Source organism: Aspergillus welwitschiae (genome assembly GCF_003344945.1).
Source record: "Aspergillus welwitschiae strain CBS 139.54b unplaced genomic scaffold BDQ94scaffold_11, whole genome shotgun sequence".
Lineage (NCBI taxonomy): Eukaryota > Fungi > Ascomycota > Eurotiomycetes > Eurotiales > Aspergillaceae > Aspergillus > Aspergillus welwitschiae.
Genome location: NW_020798705.1, coordinates 44,940 through 67,281, shown reverse-complemented (window position 1 = coordinate 67,281; position 22,342 = coordinate 44,940). Strand labels below are relative to the sequence as shown.

At 46.7% G+C, this 22,342-nt stretch overlaps 7 protein-coding genes across 7 annotated transcripts; 2 read left to right on the top strand and 5 right to left on the bottom strand.

Annotated features, from left to right (window-relative positions):
• Positions 1–425: 425 nt before the first annotated feature.
• BDQ94DRAFT_177536 (SDR family oxidoreductase) lies at positions 426–1,642 on the bottom strand (the record flags this gene model as incomplete). Its single annotated transcript, XM_026772928.1, has 3 exons — positions 1,178–1,642; positions 580–1,112; positions 426–518 (listed from the first exon to the last, which is right to left on the bottom strand). Exons 1-3 carry the CDS (start codon positions 1,434–1,436, stop codon positions 426–428), a joined length of 885 nt encoding a protein of 294 aa, XP_026627678.1. The 5' UTR covers positions 1,437–1,642.
• A 3,443-nt stretch (positions 1,643–5,085) lies between these two features.
• Positions 5,086–5,908, bottom strand: BDQ94DRAFT_140715 (uncharacterized protein). The gene has a single exon (XM_026765675.1). The coding sequence runs from the start codon at positions 5,725–5,727 to the stop codon at positions 5,296–5,298; it is 432 nt and encodes a 143-aa protein (XP_026627677.1). The 5' UTR covers positions 5,728–5,908; the 3' UTR covers positions 5,086–5,295.
• Positions 5,909–6,530: 622 nt separating this feature from the next.
• BDQ94DRAFT_140713 (uncharacterized protein) lies at positions 6,531–7,511 on the bottom strand. Its single transcript, XM_026765674.1, has one exon. It carries the CDS (start codon positions 7,030–7,032, stop codon positions 6,853–6,855), a length of 180 nt encoding a protein of 59 aa, XP_026627676.1. The 5' UTR covers positions 7,033–7,511; the 3' UTR covers positions 6,531–6,852.
• A 2,828-nt stretch (positions 7,512–10,339) lies between these two features.
• BDQ94DRAFT_158619 (cation transporter) lies at positions 10,340–12,455 on the bottom strand (the record flags this gene model as incomplete). Its single annotated transcript, XM_026768977.1, has 3 exons — positions 10,340–12,133; positions 12,202–12,403; positions 12,442–12,455. The coding sequence occupies 3 exons, from the start codon at positions 12,453–12,455 to the stop codon at positions 10,340–10,342; spliced, it is 2,010 nt and encodes a 669-aa protein (XP_026627675.1).
• A 524-nt stretch (positions 12,456–12,979) lies between these two features.
• Positions 12,980–16,123, top strand: BDQ94DRAFT_140700 (uncharacterized protein). The gene is made up of 3 exons (XM_026765673.1): positions 12,980–13,488; positions 13,554–13,926; positions 13,993–16,123. Exons 1-3 carry the CDS (start codon positions 13,046–13,048, stop codon positions 15,949–15,951), a joined length of 2,775 nt encoding a protein of 924 aa, XP_026627674.1. The 5' UTR covers positions 12,980–13,045; the 3' UTR covers positions 15,952–16,123.
• Positions 16,124–17,519: 1,396 nt separating this feature from the next.
• BDQ94DRAFT_168982 (amino acid permease/ SLC12A domain-containing protein) lies at positions 17,520–19,394 on the top strand (the record flags this gene model as incomplete). Its single annotated transcript, XM_026771185.1, has 5 exons — positions 17,520–17,848; positions 17,905–18,106; positions 18,162–18,203; positions 18,257–18,405; positions 18,467–19,394. The coding sequence occupies 5 exons, from the start codon at positions 17,520–17,522 to the stop codon at positions 19,392–19,394; spliced, it is 1,650 nt and encodes a 549-aa protein (XP_026627673.1).
• A 380-nt stretch (positions 19,395–19,774) lies between these two features.
• BDQ94DRAFT_177530 (Zn(II)2Cys6 transcription factor) lies at positions 19,775–22,302 on the bottom strand (the record flags this gene model as incomplete). The annotated part of the gene is made up of 4 exons (XM_026772927.1): positions 19,775–20,263; positions 20,322–20,613; positions 20,669–21,062; positions 21,129–22,302. The coding sequence occupies 4 exons, from the start codon at positions 22,300–22,302 to the stop codon at positions 19,862–19,864; spliced, it is 2,262 nt and encodes a 753-aa protein (XP_026627672.1). The 3' UTR covers positions 19,775–19,861.
• Between the last annotated feature and the right edge of the window lie 40 nt (positions 22,303–22,342).

Here is a 22,342-nt window from a genome sequence, read left to right as displayed (position 1 = left end):
TTGGAGTGCAGATGGCTGCTGTTAGTCTGTCAAACATCATTGTGCTAGCATGGGTACACTGGAACTGCTCCTCTTCAACAGCATTTCCAAAAGCCGTGAAGTGATTGTCTACAATAGTTTTGGTATCGGACACAGCAATCCATGGTCATTTTCATAGCTGTAGGCAAAGCTTCTTTACCACGCATGAGTGCTTCGGACAGTGCTCGGCTACTCCACCTGGTAATGTTTCTAATAGATACGAACGGTTACTTAGATAGGGAGACCGAGGACAAGAATGGAAAGCATCCCAACAAGGGATGGTTTGCGTCTATGTTTCCTGGTTAAATTCAAAAAAAAATACACACTACAAGTAAAGCGCAAGAGCAAAAATGAGGAATAAATTGAATGCTGCTCCCCAGAAAAACATTATGACAGAGAGCAACTACTTAGTTCTTCCGGCACTCATGTTCCGCTTTCTCTGAGGTACGGATCTTATTCGATATATCTGACATGTGAACGACAGGAGGCAGTAAGAGGTCCTGGAGATGTGTTAGCATAATGGATGAGCATGTTCTCTTCGAACAAGGGGAAACTGCCAACCCAAATAGTCGACCAGCCGAACGTTGAAGCCAGCCAAGTAATCAAAGCCCCTCCGCCTGACCAGACATGCTTCTTGGGTCTTGATTGGATTGCGTTGTTGACAACCACCTCAGCATATTGATCGACATCCATCGCATTTTTCTCCACCCCGGCTCCAGTCAATACTGGCTCAATCACATCCTTCGCCGGGTAGTAAAGGGAGCCCTCAGGCAGAACTGGTTTACTAGGAAGATTTTCGAATAACTTTGTCTTGACTGCACCAGTAGTGACAAGAATTGCTCGGACTCCCCAGGGAGAAAATTCAATACGCATTTGGTCAGTCAAGATAGCCACGGCGGCTTTGCTTGCGTTGTAATAACCTTGCCATGGGAGAGGCATCTTGCCAAGCACTGACCCAATGTTGATAATCGTTCCTTTTGAGCCAATCAATAGTGGTGCAAATGCTTGAGTTACGGCAACGACAGCGAATACATTAACATCAAATATCTTCTTCGCTACTGAACTGTCCGAGTCCAACAAGGGCATGCAGTAACCTGTCGAATTTTTAGCTCTCTTCAAAGTAGTCAGATGTACAATGCTTCCAAATCGGGAGACCCACCAGCGCCCGAGTTGTTGACCAGGAAGTCCAAATATCCCCCTGTTGCAGCCTTCACCGTTGACACTGCTTTTTTGATTGACTCTTCGTCGGTGACATCTAGTTGTACAATGTCGAGACCCATTCTCTTAAGATGTTCGACTTTCTCGGTATTGCGAGCGCTGGCAAAAACTCGAAAGCCTCTTTTGTGGAAGTTTCGGGCAAGAGCGTCACCTATTCCACCTTCACTGCAACCTGTGATGAGAACTGTTTTCTGACCCATGTTTGCGACCGATAGTTTGGAGGGCGACTTATTCTCCCCTCAGAACAATGGTGCAAAGTATACTTTGGACCGTCCGCGAGGTATAAGCGCGATTTCGTTGGGAAGGAAGAAGTATGAGGTCTGTTAGCACTATACGCAGGTAGATTTAGCAAGCATGCAGTTATTCAAACCTTAATTCAAGTCGTTGACGACAGCCGTGAATCGAGCGTTGGGTTGATTACAAAACTTCCCGGTTTGCCCGCCTCGGGCCTGCTCGCCGTGGTTTTCAGCGCCCACAATGGGATGCGGGACCTCTTCTTTCCACATGGCCCTCCACATGGCCCTCCACATGCCCCAATTTTATGGAGTTCCTTCCGTTGACTTCCCCCCCAAGTGAACATGTTCGAGACGCCCATCACGCAATATAATACCACACGCCATGCTTCTGCCTCTGCTTGTCCAATAAATCCTCAATGTGCAATTTCTGCCATTTTTAGATTTTACTATGGTCACCGAAACGTTTCTCCATTTTCTTACGAAGACACCCTGTCTCTGTGATTTGTGTTCAAAGTATTTTCTATTCTACTATAATCTCGTTGGCTGATAGATTACTGCACTGAAAATACTGTCATATATGCACAATCCTAATTTCCCAGTGTCGGAATGAATCAATCGATGGAATGTAGATCTTGGGAGTAGGATAATAGGAGTGAAGACAACAAGGCTAATTAGTATGAATTACCGGAACACAAGTAGTGAACAGCACGAACGTGCCAAGGAGAAGAATATCAGTAAGTCATGGCACTACATTAATTATTGCCTGACAGTATGTGATTGGAAGGTGTAGTGAAAGCCGGTCGGCCAAACTGGCGTACGTTGGGAGACTGATTAGTGATCTATTCCGATGTTTTGTAATCTACGGAGTACATGGCCGAGGTTCCCGCCCCACTACTGAGAAAGGATATAGCGCGGTGACACTGTTAAGTCATAGAGATTAGAATGTTCAGTAATCATTTCAGCCTTTGGTTACCGAGGTGCATAGGAGACTTGGGAACAATAATAGAAGATACACTTGGTTTATAATTAAATAAGGCTAGGGCTAGAACCGTTATTGATTTATTCGGTCTAGGACGCGATGACTTCTGGAGTCGCTTTTCAGGGAAAGATAGAATTGTTGGTTCACATACAATATTATACCAAGAACGGATCTCCACAAAATTTTGATTCTATTAATTTATCACCGTACCTTCCATGCAAAAACCCACGGTATGTCGGCTTATGCCGGGCCCAGTAGGCAAATGAGGGATTACAAAAACTTCCAACAAATAGCCACTATGATTTCATAAATCTTTATCACAACAACTTATTGACTTGAAAATGCAGAAATATTATTTCAATGGGATCTCAGAGACATTGTACATTACTTACCTTCTTTTAAAAGCTTCAGTCTGCTAACAATGCCCTTAAGCCCATCAAGACAGACTCTCAGTAGGTAACCTTAATATTGCCTTCAGCAAATAAGCTCCCAGTTAGAAAGACAAATTTACAGGCAAAAATTTATGCACTGTGGTAAGCAGAAACGGTTGTCATATTACATCAGTTATACAGATTAACTGGTTAGGCACCTCTTCCCCCCGGGTATCCAATAGTGGGAAGATCAGACGTTGAGTTGGAGTTGGAACTTTGAGTGCGGAAACCTATGTCATCAATAAATCTTCACTGAGCAAGAATATACTTATATCAGCGAGTTGGGAAGGGCGACGCGATATATACATATCATAATACTGCAATCGATGACAATCTGTGGCTTCCGGCTTGGTAGGCATTGGGGTGACAAACGGACAAATTGAGAAAGTCGGAGTAGCCCATCTGTCACTCATACTTGAGCATATAATGCTACAGAGCCCGTATAAAGAATCAAGGAGGGGAAAATGGTCAGTAAGTGCAACAATTATCAATTGATGGGGTTGGTTGGGAACTTCCTGCTTAGTATCCCCGTACTGTCTTTATGAGAGGGTAACCTTTTATGCAAGGGCTGTGTCCATGATACTATGGGGGAAAAGCCAGACAAGTGGTTGTGGACAAATTCATAGGGTGAGGCGGTCTTTTAGTGGCCGAGGAGTAATGGCTCCGATGATTATATGTTACGGGGTGCTAGATAGGCAGATTCCCCCGTGACATACGCGCCAATATCTGCAACTTGCCATAAGAAACATACTACTCTCCCAAATGAAGCTATGGATCATGTAATCTCATTCTTGGGGGCGTCCCTTCTTCACCTTCAATTATTACTGGTCTGCTGCATCATCCGTCCCTACCAGGCTCTGGCGAAGTGCCGCTAGTTCCACGCTGCAAGAACTTTTATACTACATATACTTGGCCTCACTCACTAAACGAGTTAGCCTCGCTTAACCAGTTGTATTCCTTAGTGCCTGACGGTATTATATCCCTGAGAGCATATTACCTGATATAGTAGAGCACATGACACACAATTCTATGGCCTTCATTGTAGTACCTGTGTAGGTGATAGACACTTTGACGGGTACGTTCTGTCTAACGTGCCTGGACAGGAAAAACTTCCTGCAGATGACTCAATTGGGTATGCAGTCGGATCTGGAACTTGGCATTAGCCCTGGGCGCTCATTCCTACAATGTTTAGATAGTCCGGTCTTCTTCATGGCCATGAATGCCGCAATCGAAAACAGCCTTTTAATATCCCCAAATATGTGTCACCATTGGTGTCGTACATTAGTCAGGACCGCGGTATAAGGACAGAGTTACCCGCGGTAGTCATAATGTTATGGATATAGAGGGCACTGCTGGACAGTGACTTCGTATCTTATAACATGGCCAGAAACTTAATCACTGACCTTCACGTATTAGAGCTCTTATATGTGTCTATGATTACATTTTGTTGTATGGTTTGGAGTCATATGATATCTACGAGATATATGACTTTTTAAAGCATAGGATTGATTATTGCGGAAAGGATAAATACTCGGTACACAACCTAGCGGTTTGCCTTTCTATTCTGGATTTATTAGCACGATACAAGTCAGGACACTGTCTTAGGGGGTGAATTTCAAGAGCTTTCCGACTCCAAGACGAGATCCCTAGCGGATCCAAGGTATAATAGAAGTCGGGGCGGCCAGTTACGCGCCTGGTCACCAACACTAAGCAAAGATTGTTGTCATAACCTTAGAAAGTGACTACTCAATTTCAGTTGGTGCAGTGATTCGCTGCCCCCGTTCATGATGTGTGGCCAGTTGTAGCTACTTTTTATCTCTTTTGCTTACCGAGGTTGCTGCGATGAATATGTTGTGTTGCTCTTTACCGTCTCTGGCTGATTTACTGTTTTATGTAGTTCTATAAGGTTGGATTGCGCAATGTTTTATGTATGCACGACTCAAGTAGATCTAAAATTCAAGTGGCAAAGACATGAAAGTTGACTAGAAGTTGGGAGATTTTGCATGCTTATCAAACTTCATGCGTTGATTTCGGTTATTATACCATCATGATCGCTTGACGGGCCACAACGTACGTGAATATCCAAACAGAATCTTAATTATACATGTATTGTCGAAGAAGTGATTATTGATACTCAATACAAAGCGAACATTATGCGTGCATTCTTTATGTCATTAGACCTCATTGAGTAAACATAATATTTGTGTATTCGTTTGATCTCATTATATTCAGGGTCCCAAAATAGTAGATAAGTCTGACACAGATACAGAGCCAGGTTGGGCGGGTTCAGGTCGGGCTTGAAATTAACTCTGGATTCATCTGCCTGGCCTGAAGTCAAGCCCCATTTAGTCCATTTCCCTTATAGCATCCCGTTGCAACATGCCCCCAATGATTCCTGCAAATAGCACCCATTCTAATGTCTATGTGTCCACAGAAACCGCACGATTTCGGCACAAACAACCCTCTCGGTCTCCGTTGCACTGCCCCATTTCCAGTTCCATCCTGTATGGTAGGTCAAATCGTTTCGCGCAGAGATGTAACACTCCGTTGATTCCGGCGCCGACACTGTCAAGTTCGAATTATAGAACACCACGACGTGCTCCTCTATCCTATGTCTAGTGCCATCACCCCACATGCGTTTTCTTTCTTTCATTGTGTTCACATGAAACCCGAACGGCTTGCTCTCGTCAATGTTCTTGTCGTACCGGATCGACCAGACCACGCGATTGAAGTTCCATTTCCCGAACTGATCACACTCCTCGTAGCTGCAGAAGTTGCCTGTGTCGTCCCAGTCACACACCCCGCGGATGCCAGTGACATGGCTGCCAACTGTGGTACCGTCCATCTTGTTGGTTATCAGGTTGACTAGAGTTCCTGATTATTTCGTAGGAGATGAAACTGTGAGCTTCTTGGATAGGATTGTCGGTGTTGATGTACTCTTCACAGGACATTCTTTTCTGATAAGATTTTTAGCTTGTTTGGAAACGGGTACTGTGTTATATGCCCGAGTTAGTGGTGAGAGTGAGAGAGACAACTGGAAGAAAGGCTGAACTGCCACATCAACTCGAGTGGGACAATGCTCGTGTCAGATGACTGGCAAGGATCATGGGCTTGGCTTTCCAGGATATGCATCCTTCAAGCGATGATCTTTTCCAAATACATTGATGGCCTCGCGGGTCTTTCAGAAGCCGTGGATTTTGGTTGATGATTTCTGGATTGGCTATGGTCCGTGCTTCAACTTTACTTGTCATGAGAATGATGTATGCACAGACCGAGCACCTTGACTGTGTCAGCAGGAACCACGTCAAGATAATAAACTATAACATGTTGACAGGGGCTTCCATCTGGCGGCCTAAGTCCCGGCAAGCAAGTTCTTCCAGGCCTCTAAGCGGGCCCACAACGCCTACAGGTAAAAAGGTCGATTTCTATTTATTGTCATATTGAACTGCTTCCTTAATTAGGATATTCTGCCAGGCAGAAACCTTGTAATTATTTTATATACCAGATATCCGCCTTGATAACTGCCTGAATACAGTGGGGCATGGTACTAGAACGGCGTATTTAAAATGATTTCCGTAGAATGCCAGGCTTCTGTCAGGATCCCGCCTGGTGTGCTTCAGGCAGTGAATTCTCCAGATCTAAACTCCTCGGCTATTCGGTAAAAGACTAGCTTGACTAAAATAAATCCACTTGATTTTCCTGACTATTAAGGATTGCTAGGGATTCTTGGCTCCGCTGCCCTGCAGCCCATTTCCGTGTAGTACAGCCATATGTGTTTTGCAGGTTAATATCAATACCTCGCTCCAGAGGAAGATGGATACCCTCAGGGCACATGGCAAACGCCGCATAGTGCAACGCTGGTTCTGATTTGTTGCCTTACAATTCCAAGATTCAACTGGGTCCTACTCAAACTCGGGCTGGTCAATGCGTAAGCCCTCCTTGTTGAGCACTCAATAGCTATTGCAGGGCTTTAAGTTCGGCTTTCAGCAGCTTGTCGGGCGTTGCTACAAGGAAAATTGGCCTCGAGCGGCAAGCAGATTAAACGGGAACGCTGAGGCATAACATCCAGCCTAGCTCGTTGCATCCTCCTCATATTTGGGTCAGCTCCATGCGCAAGCCCGCAGAATATCCAGATCTCATTGTGGGTCATTCATCTGTAAGACTGTTCGCATGGACGCCTTTTCAGTAATCAAAGGCGACATAGCTCGAAATTCGACATAGGTCCTTCTGGGTGAGGGCGTGGATAGTCCCACCCATGATGTAGAAAGATCTCGAGCTTATCAAATGCATCGGTGTTCAATGCTTTTTAGGCCACCATATCGGCATAATAGACGCTTCTTGTTTATCTTTTACGTATTTGGCGGTAACTAGATAGTTTGCAGTCACAGCGTTCACCGACCGTCGAGTAAGAACTTGGTAGACAGGCTTGTTTTTATCAGTGTAGCCTTCCAGTTCTGCCCGATCTAGTATCTCAGCAGTCGTTCGCTGGATTCAGAGAGGCTTTTTCTTTCTGGATATTTGATTACCTACCTCCGATTTCCAAGTGGCTTGTTCACCCTGCAGTTTGGCGTGTCTCTGAGGATCTCATGGTGCCCCCCTGCGTCAGACATATTATGAGATGACGTATGATCTATTAAAGGGAAAGAAACAAAAAAAAAAAAAAAAAAAAGAAGAAGAAGAAGAAAGGAAAAGCTAAAGAGGAGAGGGATAAAGTACCTTGGAGAAGTGCTATGTCAAGAGAACAGGGCCAACCATCCACTGTATGATACGGTCGGGCCCGATGCAGCGCCACTACGGTGTCAATTCATAGTCCGTATGGCTCGTTTGTCGGAGCCATTTACTTCTCAAGGTATGCGACCAGATAATTTGTTTCGGTTGGTCTATGAGGGCCACTTCTTTAGGTGACTCTCGTGGTGGCTACACTCTCTGATGAATGATGATTGACAGTATGGTGGCAGAGTACTCTCAAGATCCCGACGCCTGGAAGTAATTCGTGTGTGGAACAGATCTTGACGATGGCTGCTGACAAATCACTCAACAGATGGCGTTAACGCGGCAGAAGGGAAGAGTGACGAACCTAATGATAGCAAGAACAAATCAAACGTACTTTTGTATCTTCGAAAAGCCCCCATCGTCTCTTCTCTCTTCTTTTCTTCAGCGTGCCCAGCCCATCGGGGCCACGACTCCCACGAGGTGACTTATCTGTCGGATCCGACAGATACGAACCATCTCCGGCCAGATCATAAAAAGGGGGTTCGCATGTGGGGGGACACTAGGAAAGACCCCACATTGGCCAATGACGGGAGCAACTCTCGATGCCTATTATTACCTACTTAATAGAAGTAAGTTGTACTGGTATTATACGCCTAACGGGTTACCCAAGGGGGTCAGTCGTCATGGGTCACGACCTATGAATGTCTTCAACGATGGCCCACCGGACCGGAGTTCGCTCCGATCATCGCGCCCATTTCTCCGAAACAGACCCCTTCAATTGTTGATGTGGTCACTCCTCAAAATGTGGTGCATCGTGTTTCTATTAACACGTTGCTTACAAACCTAGAGAGTCTACGGAAAAGGCTGCATTATCTTTACGAGCCCTCGACAATTCTAAGGCTGTATCGCATCGCAATCTATGTTCGCCGGCAAGCACAAGGCAGTGGAAAAGCCCATTATGAGACCGCTGTGCGTTATCCCCAGTATGTAGCTCTTGTTGGCTCATGTAACTCGACACCAGTATCGATAGTGTAGGCCGTGTCTATACAAAAATTCATCTTTGAATCTGTCTATCCCATCTCCACATCGCGCCGTAGTGATTTATCCATCGCTTAAGCCACTCGGTCATCAATCTGCTTCCTCCTCTCCTGTTGTAGGTGTTCGAGAGACTTTAGCACTCGAATGTGCTCTTTCTTGAGGGCCTCGAATCCGTCGTCGAGCTGTTTGTGCCATGGGTATAGAACAAACACCTGGAATGCAAGTGCCGACGATGCCACGACAAAATTTGTCAACGATATTCCACGCGTCACGATCATCTTGCTGTCCTCGCGAACCGTTAGTATAGGTGTTCTCTTCGAATGTCATCGACTTACAAATCGAGGGCTGGCGTTTATCTCCAGACTCTAGGTTTACCGCAGCTCAACGGAACGGGAAAGTTTGAACAAAGGGGCAAGACAGTTTAGGTCCTGAATACTAGTGCCCTTTGGAAAGACTTTTATGTATGAGCGGAGAGAAGAGAGCGTCGAAGGTGAAATAGAAGGCGTGATGAATGCAAGAAAAGTTTAGGTGCCCCTTTCAGTGTGTTCGGCGGGATCGGGAAACTAGCCGATTCCTAGTACCGATTAGTGGGCTACACACTAGTGGCTGAATCCACGGATCTCTGAAAGTTGTTCGCAGGCATTGCGACACAAGTTACCCCAAAATTGTACTAGACTTTCCTTCTTTCGGATAGAGATCGACAGACAGTTATCAAGACGCATAATTCCATTCTTTTGCTGGCCGCTGACTGGCATATATGATGCGGCTGTTCTCTGTTAACTAAAGTCCAAGGCAATGCAATGACTTCCCTCCAGTAGATGCGCCTTTGCCCTTGTCATCTACTGCTCGACTACGTGTGTAATTGACACCTTAATCGATATGTGTCCCCAAGCCTGAGGTTTCCAAGTGGCTGTCACTACTTGTGGGTAGGCTGACAGACCGATCTAGGCGATGCACCGTTTATATTCCCGCCTCATGATAACACCATCACAAGAATGAAAAAAAAAAAAAAAAAAAAAAAAAAAAAAAAAAAAAAAAAAAAAAAAAAAACAAAAAAAACAAGAAAGAAAATAAAGAAAGAAAAAAAGCCCCTAAGGAGGAAGATAACCGATGTTAGAAGTTTTTATCGTGTCAGCGTGATATTACCGTAGTGCAATTGCAGTAACCTACAGGGTAGTTGGTGGTAACTTAGTTAACGTAACCCACGGTTAAACGGCCTACACAGTAAGGCGGCCCATCCTACTATCCATATAAAAGATGCCTTTTTAAATCTATTATATCTCAATGCTAAGTCAGGACCGGTCTTTTATGAGGGAATAGTCCTGCAGAAAGCCTGGATCGGAAACTTTTACCACTAGTAACATTTTGAAAAACAGAAATGGTGTCAGAACCTCAAGCCAATCGTTGGTGATATATAGCAGAATAAAATTAAATAGAATATTAACTTGTTGACGGTAGGATTGATATCGAACTAAACCACAGTTTGTATTTATAAAAACTACTATTCGAGTTAAAATCGATGTCAACGTATCAATTCTTCCTTACTTCAAAACTCTCTTTTGTAATATAGCAGAACTAGATCTATACATGTTCAAGTCCGATACATCTGTTCTCTCACATGTTCAACCAGGAGGTCAATATATACTTCAATGTACGCTACTCTGTCTTTAAAACCGACCCACAATCACCCTGCTAGACACTCGTGCTCAGGCATCTTCCCGCCTCAAGGCCGCATCTTCTTCCTCAGCCCACGCTAAACTTTCACTGGGAAGCATGGATAGTCTGTCAATTGCACGGGGCAGGTCATGATGACGTCCCTTAAGTATTAATATACACAAAATCACCTTGCTGATTGGATGCCAAGAACCACACAAGGAGAACTGTCGTCCCACGGGGCCGCCAACGCTAAGTCCGGACCCAGCATACCCGGAGAGGACCTCAAACAAGATGTTGACCGTCGAAAATGTGACCGGATCTTGAGTGTAATGGTCATGCTCGGCTATGGAAATAGCGAGGGTTCCTAGCGCGATCCACATTAGATCGGAGCCGAACTGATGGCTGAGTTGTAGCCGCGTCCAGTTGGTACGGGAGGACTCGACTCTAAGGGATTGGATTGGGGCGGTGTGAACAAGGCTTTGCGTAAAGCAATTAGAGGGGAATCTGTACGGAATGCTGGGTATGAAATCCGGACGGTCGTCTTCATCGTAGATGGCAACCGATCTCTCTTCGTAGACGTTTGTGTTGCGCATCGTAATTAAGACCGGATGCGGAGGGATAAGCATCATAAGCCCATAAAGGATCAGAAGACCTTGTGAGAGGCCTCCGATGGAGACGAGATGGAAGCCCCCGAAGCGATTACTTACGCTTTGGAACAGACCGTCGAGGATGCGGAATCTTAGAGGGATCCTTTGCACCTCTTTGTTCCTGAGAGACAACGTCTCGAAGGAGATCCATTGAACCCCATTCAAAACGATAACTGTCGCCAGCAGGTACCACGAGTGCCGGGAAGGAAAGATATGGGTGTAGAGCCTTCTAGGATGATCCAGAATGAAGTCGAGGGTGACCACCCACTTTACCCATGAGGGCCTAGCGGGCAGCATCTTTCGGATACTCCAGATAATAAACCGCAATAAACAGGGGTAGAGGGTATTACCCGCCAAGATAAGTAAACCCAGGACCAGCAGAAGATATGTACTTTCTCGAAATGGGACCATGCTGTTATCTAGCAAGGACATCCCGTTATTGACAAAGGCAGATACGGCCAGAAACGCTCCCATCCAGAAAGGCGAGGCTCCATTATTCGAGGCCGCCAAACCGGGATGGTATGCCTTTATCCAATACCCTACCGCCAAAATGCCAAAGGACAGGCAAGTCAACCAGTACACAATGATGAGCATAATCAAAAATTTTAAAGCGAGATATTCCACCCCACCAAGCCTTTCTCGCTCTTCCGGTGTCAGTCCGTGGAATCGTGAATTTCGTGAGTCTAAGTATTTTGAGGCAGCATATTTCCATATTTCCCGGACAAGAGTTCGCATCGTTGGCTGTTCGTCTCCCGCGTCGTCCGTGTTTGGTAGACGCGATGGACCATCACGGGGATGATTTTCAAGATCCAAGCGGGCACCAACCCCGACCATTGGAAAAACTCGATGTTGGTGGTGGTGTTGGGTCTTCCGTCTCGATAGGTGGCTAAATTGATTATTGTCGTCATCAACCCACTGTATCTTATCTTCACCATTCAAGTCGGCATTGTCCTGGTCAGGCGTGAGGGCTTCAGTTGGGCTCTTGTTTCCTTTTCTCATATTGACACTGCTACTAGTCAGAATACGGGCCGTGCTTGGGTCAGCACGCCTGATCATTTTGTCAATATGCCTGAGCTTTTCGTCAAGGAACAGCCATCTTGTTAGGGGTACACTGAGTGAGAGTAAGACTCTATGCCCAATGACCAACAACGTAAATATGACCGATTGCTGGAAGGGTCTGAGGGTTGACAACTCGACCTGTACCAATCATTTTCTGTCATGACAGTCCGAAGCAAGGCATTTGCTCATAAATGAGGCTAACCTACAGTTCTCAATCCGGCACCGGCCAGGGCGCTTATGCAGAGGAATAAGGAATCAACATACGGTACGGGGCGACTGCTGCGACTGGTGGCCCAGACGATGGCCCCGCAAATGACAGAGGTTGTCATGAAAAACACACAATGCAGAGTACGATAGTTGAATGGCAACAAAACCGATAATGTAGCTTTCGTTAGGGCCACTATCTGGCTCCATACCGTGTGTAACAGCCTTGAGGGTATTCGGACCCATGCCCGGTCATCCTCGCGAAAACCTGACTTTTCTTTCATATTCCGGCCCTGCAGACTAGACACTTCGTCGTTGCCTTCGATATTCCGGTTCCGGTGATAGGTGGTATTAAAACTCGACGGATCAAGGTTTGTCATTTTCTTCTGATCTCCTTCAGATATGTATACAGTCGAGGAGCGGGCTCTATACAAGCTTTATTTTCCTATTACCCATTAAACCGGGAGACAACCGCAACAAAAGCTGAAGAAAAGGTTGGTTGAATTTTACAGCATATGGTGCTCCGTACAGAGTTCGACAGAACCCAGTCGGGCCAATTCGCGGTGCGCCTACGAAGCGGCACTTGGGCTGAGTACTACGCGAGGTGGCAGTGGCAGCGGATGTGACGTGTCACACTGACTAAGCGTCAGGAAAGTGATTGATCAACCATTAGTATAAGCTCAGCCACTGCGACTGATAGGCGGGGTTCATGCATGCATGCCTGGACCAGGACACGTATAAAGTCCCGGCCTGCTCACTGCCTTCCCATATCACTGTTTGGTGCGGAAGCTCTCCTCGCGGATTGGGAAGAAACCCTCCTTCGATCGCCCGACCCCAAACATCTCAATGATGGCAGACCCAATCACACTCATCGGCCTTGCATCGAGCATAATTTCTTTCGTAGAATTTGGGGTTGACCTGGTATCTGCAATCAAACTCTTGCATGACTCGCATCATGGTACACTCCCGGAAATCCACGACATGGAAGTCAAAGTGCTCGACGTCAAACGCACAATTCAGCTAGCTGTGATAGAATTGAGCCAGTATGTCAATTCAAAGGAGTCCTTAGCTCTCTTGAATCTCGCGAAGGAATGCGATGATAGAGCAATGGAACTCGAGAATTTGATGAAAAAGCTCAAAATGCGAGACGAGCCCTGGTCGCGAACGCTTGAAAGTGGGCGAGTGGCGGTGCGGACGTGGTGGAAAAGGAAAAGCATCGATGACTTGCTACATCGGCTGCTGGTACTCAGCTCAAATGTGAAAGAAGAAACGCGAGGTGTGCTCCAGCGGTATGTTCGGGCTTTTGTGTAGAAAGAAGGTTTCCCCTTGAGCTGATGGGCCAATCTGGAAACAGTGAACTTACCAAAAAGATCCGCGATGATCTGATAGATTTTCGGAACCTTCAGCAAGAGCTCGGAACAAGATCGGAGTCGCAATTTGATACCATACAGAGCGATATTCAGGAATTAGTTCGGGAACAGCAGGAAATGCAAGCCGCGCAACTTGACTTATTGATGCAAAGTCTTCGCGCATGTGAGGATGAACGGCGGATTTGCCAGCACCAACTCGAAGTTTTAAGGAGTCTCAGATTTGAGGAGCTCTATCGCCGGTGGTCTAGCATAGAGGAGACAGAGCGATTAACGAATAGTTGGCTCTTCGATCGATCCCAGACAACATTCATCGAATGGTTGGAAGGCCATGACGGCATCTATTGGATAAGCGGCAAGGTATGTGATACGATCTTTTAGTTATCTCTGCACAAAGCCGTCCAAGTTGACAGGCCCAACTACAAGGCCGGGAGTGGTAAATCTACATTGATGAAGTTCGCCTCCGAGCACGAGAAAACACTGGACGCTTTGACGAAGTGGTCACACAATCGGCCATTGTTTACAGCAAGCTTTTACTTCTGGAGACAAGGGTTCGACCTGCAGAAGTCACAGGTAGGGCTACTTCAAAGCCTGCTTTTCCAGTTAGTCAATCGAGCCCCTAGTCTGGCGCTCAAGATCTGCCCGGTGAATACGATTCCACCAGTATGGGATCTTGTGCGGCTCAGACAGGCTTACCAGTGCATATCCCAAGAAATAAATCTGTCGGCAAAGTTCTGCTTCTTTATAGATGGACTTGATGAGTATGATGGTGATGAAAATGAGGCTGCGAAAATGCTGATATTCCTATGCCAGTCCCGACATGTGAAGTTATGCGTCTCGAGCCGACCAAGATCCAGCATAGAGACAATTCTGTGGAAAGGTGACTGTGCACAAGGCCGTGGAAACGGTCAATTCACCTTCGCTATTCACGATTTCACCAAGGAGGACATGAGAAAGTATGTCCAGGCCAGACTGACGGAAGGGGGCTTAGGATCTCATCAGGGCTACCTATCCATCTCCAACGAAATCATCTCCCAGATTTCGGAGCAGGCGCAAGGTGTGTGGCTGTGGGTTTCACTGGTCACTCGCGACCTCCAAGCCGCACTCAGACGCAATGAATCAGTTGCAACCTTAAGGCGACTTATGAAGGAGCTCCCCCCTGATCTAGAAAGCTACTTTGCTCGCATGATTGAGAGAGTAGACAAACGCTTCCGGACAGAAATGGCGCGAATCTTTCTAATCGTTATAGAAGAAGTGCAGCCTCTCCCTTTGTTCGCATTCTCGCTTCTCGAGGAGGAAGATACAAATCCTAACTATGCGCTGGAGGCGGAGATTGGACCCTTAACGAAGGGTTCGAAACGAACAGAGGGTCTGTGGGAACGCCTCCAGGTGCGATGTAGTGATCTCCTTGTCCTAGATCATCGACCACATCCAATCTTCCTGCACAACTCGGTGGACCTTCTTCATCGCACGGTACGCGATTATCTCCAGGACTCTTACTATGGCAATCTCGAGTTTTACGCAAACGGCTTCGATCCCCTCGTGTCGCTGTGTAGAATCTCACTTTATTTGCTCAAAAGGATACCCACGCCCAACTTCAACGACAAAAGATCCATCCATAGGGTCATGGGTCTCGTCGACGAGTGCCTTTACTACGCTCACGAAGCCGAACAGAAACATTCATCTCGGCAGGCTGCCTCACTCAAGGTGTTGGATGAAGTCGACCGTGTCAACACCATCTACGCGCAGGGCATGCCCAACCACTGGACGCAGGCAAGGGACTCGCCTGTGACCCAGGGGTATGATGAATACCGTGAGGGTGGCAACTGCAACTTTTTGGCCTTGGCCATACAAGCACGGCTGGTCAAATACGTCAAGGAAAAGCTCCATTCGCAGCCAGACTTGCTGATGAAAAAGAGGGGCCGGCCGCTGTTGGACTACGCCCTTCGTCCCCTACGGGTGACCGCGATCACCATGCCATACCACTCCCAACGAGACGAGCCCAGCGTGAACGTCCGAATGGTAGAACTCCTCCTGCAAAAAGGAGCAAACCCAAACGCCAAGGTTTATTTGAATAAAGACCGGACTGTTTGGGCTCTCTTCCTCCTAGCATGTTACCAGGCTGAGCAGGAGGGAGCGGTGTCTGACTCACTCCGGCATGCATGGTGTGAAGCATGCAGAATACTGATCAAAAACGGCGCCAGGCTTGACCAAAGTCTGGGTAAAGGCACTCAGGGACTCTCTGTTCAGGGAATTCTCCGAAATCAAATATTCAGGGGACAAGAGGGGCTTTTGACAAATATTATAGAAAGCTCACAACTTGAGCAATCAAATAAACGATTTCCCACAATCCTCAGATCTGTGATTGAAAAAATAACATGGTGAAGGGAGGGATGCTCGTGCACGCAGCAAGATAGAGTAGCAAACAGTCAGATCAAGTCAGATTAATGGCGAAACTATACTTACCATCCGATTAACGGTCAGGTTGAGGAAAATATTTTATCTGACTGCAGTGTAATTAGAAATAAGATAATCAACTATCTTGATTTTTTTGGCATCAAGACCTGTCTGCTTGTGATAGAATAACTAGGATATCGTAGTTAGGACCACCAGGATGACGTATTAAGAAGGTTGTGTAAGTTGTAAGGTCATCGATAGCTACTACAGCCCATCATAATAGATATAAAATAGCATGTTACGGACCCCTGCTAGTTAACTCACTAGTAATGCGGACTCGCCAGACAGAAAGCGCTAATAAGACCAGTGCTCGGGCAAAAGCATATTGTTATTTAGTTGATTTCGTATGGCATTACAAGATGGGCCGCTCGACCGTATGGGCTGCGCGATCGTGGTTAGTTATCAAGGAGATGACAATCGAGGGCTGTCCGAGAATATGAGAGTAAGGGAATATAATCAGAGTGTTCCCATATTCAATTGGTATGGCAAGCTACTACGTGAATTCTTGCTTTGCCACTTTCAATCCCTATACAGAAGGTATTGCCGGAATGCACACCGAACGGGGTATATCCGTCTCATGCCTTTCAACCGATATGTAGACATATCATTAGTTGTAGAGAACTCCACCTAAATATTACTAGCCGTTTAAATCTCTTGAGGACCCATCAATGGCCCTCCTGCTGCTGGACTGCTCCATACACCTCGACCCAGTATGAGCTTCTAAGTCCTAAAATAGGGAAATCCTGACACCTGCAACCCGTTCTTTTCATAGTAATGTCAAGCCACAGGATATCTTCTCCGTGGGGGTTGGACCCGAGCGTCCAGGAAGAGGACTATTGTAATCAAAAACAGTAACGAAGGATATGAGCAAGATTATGAGCAGGGGTGAAAGCAGGTCTGATGGTGACTGAGTCGCACAGTCGCCGGGAAGGTATGTATATACTTGTAGAACCGAGTCTTGTAATCGACGGAAATTTCGGTCTACTATTATATGGTAGTGGGAAGATTCCATGATTACAGCGGAAATACAAGGCTAAATCTTTTGCTATACACAAGTCACGTGTACATATAACGGTACATATAATAGTTGGGACTATGCTCCTTGTATCATGATATGTGTCGATCTCATATTAGAAAATCAGATGTCAATGTGAGCAGGCTGGTAGTATGGTATATATATGCATGTCTTTGGCCACTCGTCGACAGCGTACAAGTTGACAATAAATCAACAAAGATGCTGTAACTGGCACGCACGGAATGGACTATCATCTAACCACATCTAACCTAGCCTTCGGAGTGTTGAATGACGCCAACGAGATGGATGGATTGCTCATTTGTCCTTTCGCCGACTGGCTAGCGGGATGTGTCAGACCCACAACCCCAGATAGTGACTATACTTTGAATATATACTCCCGAACGGTAACATATAAATAAAGACGCTCATTGACCTTTAGCAGCTGGATTCCAGAAAAGAACCGCGATCTTCACTCGCAAAAATGTCAGTTTTGGACGCCGAAAAGCTGCAACGCGGCAGCACGTCGAGACCAGAGCCCGCAGCTATTCCTATGGATGGAGATTTAGAGAATATCAGACCTAATCGACTCGCGCGAAGACTGTCCCCTAGACAAGTTCAGATGATTGCCATTGGTGGTACTATTGGAACAGGGTTATACTTGGGAACAGGCCAGGCCCTGGCAACTGGGGGACCCGCGTCGATATTATTGGCATATACCATTTGCGGTGGCATTGTCTTCATTACAATGCTCTCTCTGGGAGAGATGGTGGCATTTATGCCTGTTGCAGGCTCGTTTTGTACCTTTTCAGGGTATGCTGGGCCTTGATCAAAGCGTGATTAGCGGTTTTCGTGCTGACCTTAACAAGGCGTTTCGTGGATGATGCTCTTGGATTCGCGTTAACGTGGAATTACTGGGCGAATGACGCCGTCTCCACAGCTTCAGACATTGTAGCACTGCAGGTCTTGCTGGAATACTGGACGAAGCATTTCCCCGGCTGGGGCCTAAGCCTTATGTGTCTTGCGCTTGTTCTGGTCTTGAATGTCTGCTCTGTTAGGGTCTTTGGAGAGGTATTTTGGTCATAAGAAAGGCTTAAATGTGATGTTATATTAACACTTCCTCTAGGTTGAATACTGGTTGTCTTTGCTCAAAGTTGTGACCATCATTGTATGTGCACATACCCAGATTCATTTCCATGGCACCAAGCTCATGTATTTTAGGTCTTCATCATTGTCGGAATTGCTGTGAATTGTGGCGCTAATACTGATCGGACATACTTGGGGGCTAAATACTTCTACACTGGGGACGCGCCCTTTGTCGGTGGGATCGGAGGCTTCGCCTCTGTTTTTGTGACAGCTTCCTTTGCATAGTAATCTTCACTTGTATGGCCGAAGCACATCTGGACTATGATCGCTGATCGTACAACATAGTGGCGGAACCGAAAATGTGGCTGTTACAGCTGGCGAGACACGAAACCCCGCTCGGACCTATCCCCGTGTCATTCGCAATGTCTTCTGGCGCATTTTGATGTTCTATGTGGTATCTATCATCATCATAGGCCTTGATATTCCTTACAACTACCCTGGCCTATCCACAGAGAGTGCTTTGACCAGTCCTTTCACCATTGTCTTCGAGAAAGCCGGCAGTACCATGGCGGGCAGTTTTATAAATGCTGTAATCATGACAAGTGGAATTTCTGCGGCCAATCATGCCCTCTTCGCCGGCTCGCGCCTTCTCTACACCCTTGCCATCACGGGCCACGCCCCAGGTTCTCGTTTCTTGGGCGACCTGAACCGATTCAATGTCCCGTGGATGTCGGTACTTGCCACCGCAGCCATCAGTGCCCTCTGCTTCGGGGCAAGTAAGATCGGTGCTGGTCAGGTCTGGTCGTGGCTGCAGAACCTAGTGGGGGTGTCAAACCAGATTTCCTGGCTCTTCATCTGTCTGACTTCGCTGCGTTTCCGGTCTGCCGTCCGACTGCAGAACCTTGAGCATCTGCTCCCGTTCAGGAATTTCACGTATCCGTGGGGCCCGGCGCTCGCTGTCGGATTGAACCTCTTTTTGGTTCTCATCCAGGGCTGGAAGTCCTTTAGCCCAACATTTGATGCCGCTGAGTTTGTATCATACTATATTGAGATCCCAATCATGTGCTCCTTGTTCTTGGTTTGGAAGCTTTGCAAGAAAACCAAGCTTGTTCCTCTCGGTGAGATTGACTTGACAACAGACCGATACGAGCGGGAGGAAGATGCTCATGATATTAGCTTACATGGCTCCGAGGGTTCTCCAGACAATGACCGGCTAAGCTGTGTAACAAGGATGTTAGCGTTTCTCAAAGAGGTGAGGAATTGGGTGCTTTAAACAAATGGATCAATGGCGGGCGACTAACAGTGGGATCATGTCAATTGTCAATCACCTTATATGTTACGGCCCGGTGCCAAGGACCAAATAAAAATCCTGTGGTGGTATATTCGAATCAAAAGTAGCTTTCTGCTTCGCACAATATGGCACAATTATGGGACGTACATGCCCGGATGACCTTAGTATGTAAATAAAAACGCACAGCAGCGAGCTCTTCTGCTCTTGCGATGGAATCATCTGAGCGAAAACTACCAAAGCCGCTAGTCAGCCCTTGTGTGACGGTAGTTCTGCTAATGCAGTCTGCCAACAAAGAGCCAGTATTGTATTTTTTCAGATATCCTGTCATGTAGGGACATCAACATCATTCTGCCAATATGGACAGCTGGTCACCTGTAAGCTTTGAACTCCGAAGAAGAACAGATAAACATCAAATCATAATCAATATACTATTAATCCTGAAGCGCATCTCATTGGTTTAGCGAAGGGTGGCCAGCAAGATTGTGCCAGAAACTCAGTTCAAATTCTTGGAGGTTGGTATTGTCCCACAACCCCCAGGATCCGTCATCTAGGGCGTCCCTTTGCTCAGAGGCAGCCGCCCCTTCATGTTGGTTATCTGGAGCCACCACTGTGTTGTCTGAAGGTGTCATCATACGATCAAGAATAGCCTTTATGGTTTGGGTTGCGCGAGCTAGCAAGGCATAGTTGGGTGAGTCCACATATACCAATGTTCCGCGTTCGATTTCTGCCGCAAGAATGCTTAACTCTTGGAATATTTTAGAGTAACTTGTTGCGAAGCTTCCAATTGCAAATGAGCGGTTGACAAGAGTGAGACAAATCATTCCCGCAGCTGACAAGCCATAGTATGCAACCTTTGATATCGTTCTAGTTAGATATGATGTTGCAAATTGGGATGCACATGGAGCCCACCTTCCATACGAGCGATGTACCAGAGTTCACTATCTGATCTTTGAGTAAAATGGTTTCTACAACAAGGCCCAACATTTTCAGGGAGACATTGAGCAAGTCCGAATCGGGCTCCGTGGACATAGGGCGGACTAATGCAAGCCGCAGAAGAAATTGGACATGTAAGTAGTTCAACTTCATATTAACCATGAAGTCTCGTTCTACTGGTCGCCGGTCACAGGCTTTAAGGCCGCCCTCCAGCCGACAGCTTCGAGGAACCGCAAGCCATTGCGCCTGGATATCAGCCTCTATCAGCCTTATTGAAGTTAGAACCACACTTAAGAGTAATATACAGAGATCGCTCAACTTACCATGCTCTTCGGGCCCTTTCATCATAATTGTCCTCGGTGAACAAGTCCAATATATCATCCTTCAAAATGGCACAAAGACCAGCCCATCTTGAATCAGTAGCAAAGTCCAGCTTTTCAGTATGAAGCCAAATTGCTGGGCTGCGCGATGCCTCGTGTGAATCCTCATTATGATCACCTGGTAGATAAAAGTGACAGAATTTACGTAGGATCCGAGGTGGCCGACCAAGAAAAATGGAAACGTTCTTGTCGGCGGAGTATGCTCGACAGAAGGCGGTCTGCCGCAGATCCCGTAGGAAGGTAGGGGCTGCACGAAAAGATTCTGTTTGTTGTTGGTGGTATCCAAGGGCAAAAAGAGCAGCTGCGACATCCCCCAGTTTTCTCCAGGACAGGTAGCCTGGAAGAGAAATCAGATTAGTATTGTATGTGCTACTAGGATTTCTTCACAATCCGAATCACCTACTTTGGTCGCCATCAACCTGCGAATGAGATATGAAGTTCTCGTAGGTCAAAAAGAGTTGGAGGTCATTCATACAGTCAAGGGGTAAACATAGATCCAGGAACTGATCTGAGTAGGAGAGCGTCAACTTCTGTATCCTACGACGCTGTTGTTCCGACCCATACATTGGTTCTGCATAAGTCAAGTCAATAGACGCTCGACAGACAGCGGTACAAAAAAGACCCAATGTTTCCCATCGCGCATGAGGTCCGCAAAAGTTAGCGCAGTATTCGTCCAATGTTGTGTGACTATTGAGGCGGAGAGGACAGCGGGAATTGTAGAAGAGACGCTTGGAAATACTTGTGGCCGATGCATGTGTTCCATCAAATCCTGATATCAAGTGAGAAGCTGTAGATGCGCAAGGGGCAGTCAAGGGGCCAGCTAAAGCAAGATTTGTTCCCGTGGCTATCCATCTCCTGAAAAGCTGGGTGAACTGCGGAATCAATGATTCTCGGTGCAATTCCAGAATTAGCTCAGCACCTTTGGCGATACAACTGTCGTCGAAAATATAGTCATCGGCCGGATTTGGAAATGATTCGATTTCAGTCGTCGGACCCACTTCTGCGGTCTTCTGGAATTGCAATTGATCGAAAAACGTTGTATGGCTCGATGAACCCAAATACCCTGGGTTGGGATATTGAACAGCTGTGACAATCCCCGGAGCGTTGATAGCTTCATCGGCTGTGACTTCAGAATGAGTCTGATCATTTTCTTGCCTTCGCCAGTTTGCAGCCCGAGCAGATGGTCTTTTGAATGGTCGTGAACGGTATGTACAATCAGCACCTCGGCCTCGCTCCCTGCAGCGTGAACAAACGGGTCTGTCATGGTCGCACCGGAGCTTTATCGCTCGGCACGGATCACAGGCAGGGAGCTTGGCGGATTTCGCAGATAGTCGGTTTATTGACGTCGGCGTCGGCATCCTGTGCATCGGTGATCTTGCAAATTTCGGCTGGGCTGCGCTTCTACCCCCTGTTTTGCTGCGCCGAGCAACACACCGCCCGCTATGTGACGTTTTCTCACCGGCGGAAGCGGGGGTGAGACTCCGATGTTCACTCCGACTCCGAAGCAGGCTTTTCGGAAGCATTGAATGGAGAGATGGGATAGAAGGCCTACTTAACATCATCGGGATAGGAGTCATTACGGAATTTTCCTGCAAAATCACGACATTGTTGTGCTTG

Coding starts and splice junctions, on each gene's coding strand:
- BDQ94DRAFT_140715 (XM_026765675.1), bottom strand. CDS start 5,727: ATGGACGGTACCACAGTTGGCAGCCATGTCACTGGCATCCGCGGGGTG.
- BDQ94DRAFT_140713 (XM_026765674.1), bottom strand. CDS start 7,032: ATGACCCACAATGAGATCTGGATATTCTGCGGGCTTGCGCATGGAGCT.
- BDQ94DRAFT_140700 (XM_026765673.1), top strand. CDS start 13,046: ATGATGGCAGACCCAATCACACTCATCGGCCTTGCATCGAGCATAATT. Junction 13,489..13,553: donor ACGCGAGGTGTGCTCCAGCG/GTATGTTCGGGC, acceptor ATCTGGAAACAG/TGAACTTACCAAAAAGATCC. Junction 13,927..13,992: donor TCTATTGGATAAGCGGCAAG/GTATGTGATACG, acceptor CCCAACTACAAG/GCCGGGAGTGGTAAATCTAC.